Source organism: Oncorhynchus clarkii, chromosome 6 (assembly GCF_045791955.1).
Source record: "Oncorhynchus clarkii lewisi isolate Uvic-CL-2024 chromosome 6, UVic_Ocla_1.0, whole genome shotgun sequence".
Classification (NCBI taxonomy): Eukaryota; Metazoa; Chordata; class Actinopteri; order Salmoniformes; family Salmonidae; genus Oncorhynchus; species Oncorhynchus clarkii.
This window is the reverse complement of record NC_092152.1, coordinates 80,641,023-80,643,819: the sequence shown is the minus strand read 5'-3', so window position 1 is coordinate 80,643,819 and position 2,797 is coordinate 80,641,023. Positions and strand designations below refer to the sequence as shown.

Sequence of the window (2,797 nt, the reverse complement as noted above, 5' to 3'; positions counted from 1 at the left end):
CACCTGTCAGTCCCAGATAACACACCTGTCAGTCCCAGATAACACACCTGTCTGTCAGTCCCAGATAACACACCTGTCAGTCCCAGATAACACACCTGTCAGTCCCAGCTAACACACCTGTCAGTCCCAGATAACACACCTGTCAGTCCCAGATAACACACCTGTCAGTCCCATCTAACACACCTGTCAGTCCCAGATAACACACCTGTCAGTCCCAGATAACACACCTGTCAGTCCCAGATAACACACCTGTCAGTCCCAGATAACACACCTGTCAGTCCCAGATAACACACCTGTCTGTCCCAGCTAACACACCTGTCAGTCCCAGCTAACACACCTGTCAGTCCCAGATAACACACCTGTCAGTCCCAGATAACACACCTGTCTGTCAGTCCCATTTTTTAACTGATCTTCAGTTAAACAATGCAATTAGTTTAAATCAGGTGTGTTTCTAGGGATGGAGAAAAGTGACACCATTCAGGCCCCTGAGGACTGGAATTGCCCTGGCCTGGTCTACGCTATCCATGATGCAGTGAAAATAATAACAAATTCATTTATGTGACATCTTTTTGAGTTGGGACCCATTACACATTTTTGCTTATCTGAATTTACCACCAACCAAACTTCTGGGAGAGCCTGACGGTCCCCTTTTGATTGGCCACGACACCACACAATTTTCAGCTTGAATCCATCCAAGGTTTCAATTCATATTTCTTTCTCCAAATTGTCCGTCAGCTTGGATAGGCTGAAACGCCTAAAGTAATTAATAAACAGAGTGTAATAAATACTGGTAATAACCAGTATATTGATAAGCATATCCTCGTCTATCATTTGAAAATGCTTCTAATAACCTCATAATGTTCTGAAACGTGTTTGTGTTTGTGTTTGGCCGGGGTAGACCTTCATTGTCAATAAGAATTTGTTCTTAACTGACTTGCCTGGTTAAATACAAAATAACTAAAATAAATGCAGGGTTTACCGTGGCTTCAGTCTCTGCTGATTGGCTTTACATTTAAATCCAACTATAACGCGGACCTTCCACGATGTCGACGTGGAGGCTACAATCCCTCCTGCAGTGCAGAAAGGTTAAATCATCAAACCCCTCGCAAGGAGGCAAAAAGTCAACCTCATTTGGCGCCATTCCAAATACCCCCCAGCAAGCAGAGTAGTAAGAAAGGGGCGTGAATAAACCAAGGGGCAACCAATAAGCAAGACCTGCTATTATATAGGCGGCATCCTCTGGTCTTTAAATAGCCTTCCTATATCCACATTATATCAGTAGTCGCAGTTGAAGTTACATTGTAGTTAGGTGAAACAGCCCAGTGTGAATCCATTTTGTATTTCTTCAAGACTGGATATATTGCAGGACGTCATGACAAACTTTCAGACGCCAACTGGTTTGGAGAGCGCGGTGGCACAGAGAGCAACTCTTCCCCGTCGCCATTCAAGCGTTTGTCGGAACTTATTTGGACCCGTCGACCATGATGCGCTGAACCGCGAGTTGAAGGCGAAGCTGAAGGAAATATCTGAACGAGACCAGCGTCGATGGAATTTCCACTTCGAGACAGACACACCGATTCCCGGGAGTTACGAATGGGAAGGAATGTCAGCGGAGTCCACACCTGCCTTCTACCAGGAGTCGACGGAAGTTGGAGACATGAGGGTTCAGGTTGTGACATCAAACACCGACTATAGCGCAGAGGTTGTCACTGATAATGTGCGTGGTTGTTGCCTCAACCAAACCCCTCTATCAGACTGTGAACAGACTGCACTTTGTTCCAACGAAGTTAACCAAGAGAATTGGTCCAATTCCCCCAATACGAGGAAATTGAACTCCAAATCAACACAATGTATTCGGCGTAAGAGGTCGAGGACATCTTATGAACGTGCAGTCAACGTTACTCAAATTACAGGTAGGTCTACTTTTTCTTTGTAACGCTATATAACTCCTTAATAAGCAACTCGTTTTAATGGCTTGCCGACTACATAACGACGATGTTCTCATATGATTGACTCTAATGTGAATTAAAGACTAACCGTTCTACATTTCTTCCCCGCAGATGTTTTCCCAAAGAGAAGGAGAAAATCAACGTCAGAGATGAAGAGCACCCAGCCCAATTCTTCCCTCTCAATTCCTCTTGAACAAACGCCACGCAAAGCTCAAATAATTCGATAAACAACGTGGACAAATCGTACCATCGCCTATGTGGAAAATTAGGCTATCTGCCTCTTTTTGTTATGTTATTATTATTGTCTGTCTTGGACAAAAAAAAAGATGGAGTAACCATCCAAAATATGTTGGCCTATGTTTATGCCAAAGTAACAATGTTTTGTATTTTATTTAAAATATTGTTTAATTTATTTTATTTAAGTTTCAAATGTGTTTAATTCAACTAAGGTTTATGAGATATTGTTTGTCTGTTGACTTGTATCCGTGAAAAATACTATTAAAAAAAAACTATTTAGTTTACATTTTGCTGACGTTCTGCTCATTTTATTATTGAATTAGTGAGACCTCAAAACGACTATCAGTGTGCTAACGAGGTGAACAGGGACACCACCTGCCCATGCCCACCCCTCACACACACTAGAGAAACAATAAGAGCAGCAGTCGTTCCATTTGACAGCACTTGAAGAGTGCCTCAACAAATTGTAGCAGCAGTAGACCTATGGACTAGCCCTACACTGAATGAATGCGTTATGTCCATGGGCATTGTTCAAGAAAATAAAATCAGTCTGCATTGTGCCTTTTTGGTAGATACACCAATCACGAACTTTCACTTGCTGTGCATAATCC

At 42.6% G+C, this 2,797-nt stretch overlaps 1 protein-coding gene across 1 annotated transcript; it reads left to right on the top strand.

Annotated features, from left to right (window-relative positions):
• Positions 1-1,318: 1,318 nt before the first annotated feature.
• Positions 1,319-2,437, top strand: LOC139412251 (cyclin-dependent kinase inhibitor 1B-like). Its single transcript, XM_071159091.1, has 2 exons — positions 1,319-1,913; positions 2,061-2,437. The coding sequence occupies exons 1-2, from the start codon at positions 1,373-1,375 to the stop codon at positions 2,174-2,176; spliced, it is 657 nt and encodes a 218-aa protein (XP_071015192.1). The 5' UTR covers positions 1,319-1,372; the 3' UTR covers positions 2,177-2,437.
• The last annotated feature ends 360 nt before the right edge of the window (positions 2,438-2,797 follow it).

What these genes read in the sequence shown, in the direction of transcription:
- LOC139412251 (XM_071159091.1), top strand. Translation starts at nt 1,373, where the DNA reads ATGACAAACTTTCAGACGCCAACTGGTTTGGAGAGCGCGGTGGCACAG. An exon ending in CAACGTTACTCAAATTACAG is followed by an intron (nt 1,914 to 2,060) that starts GTAGGTCTACTT and finishes TCTTCCCCGCAG; the next exon opens with ATGTTTTCCCAAAGAGAAGG.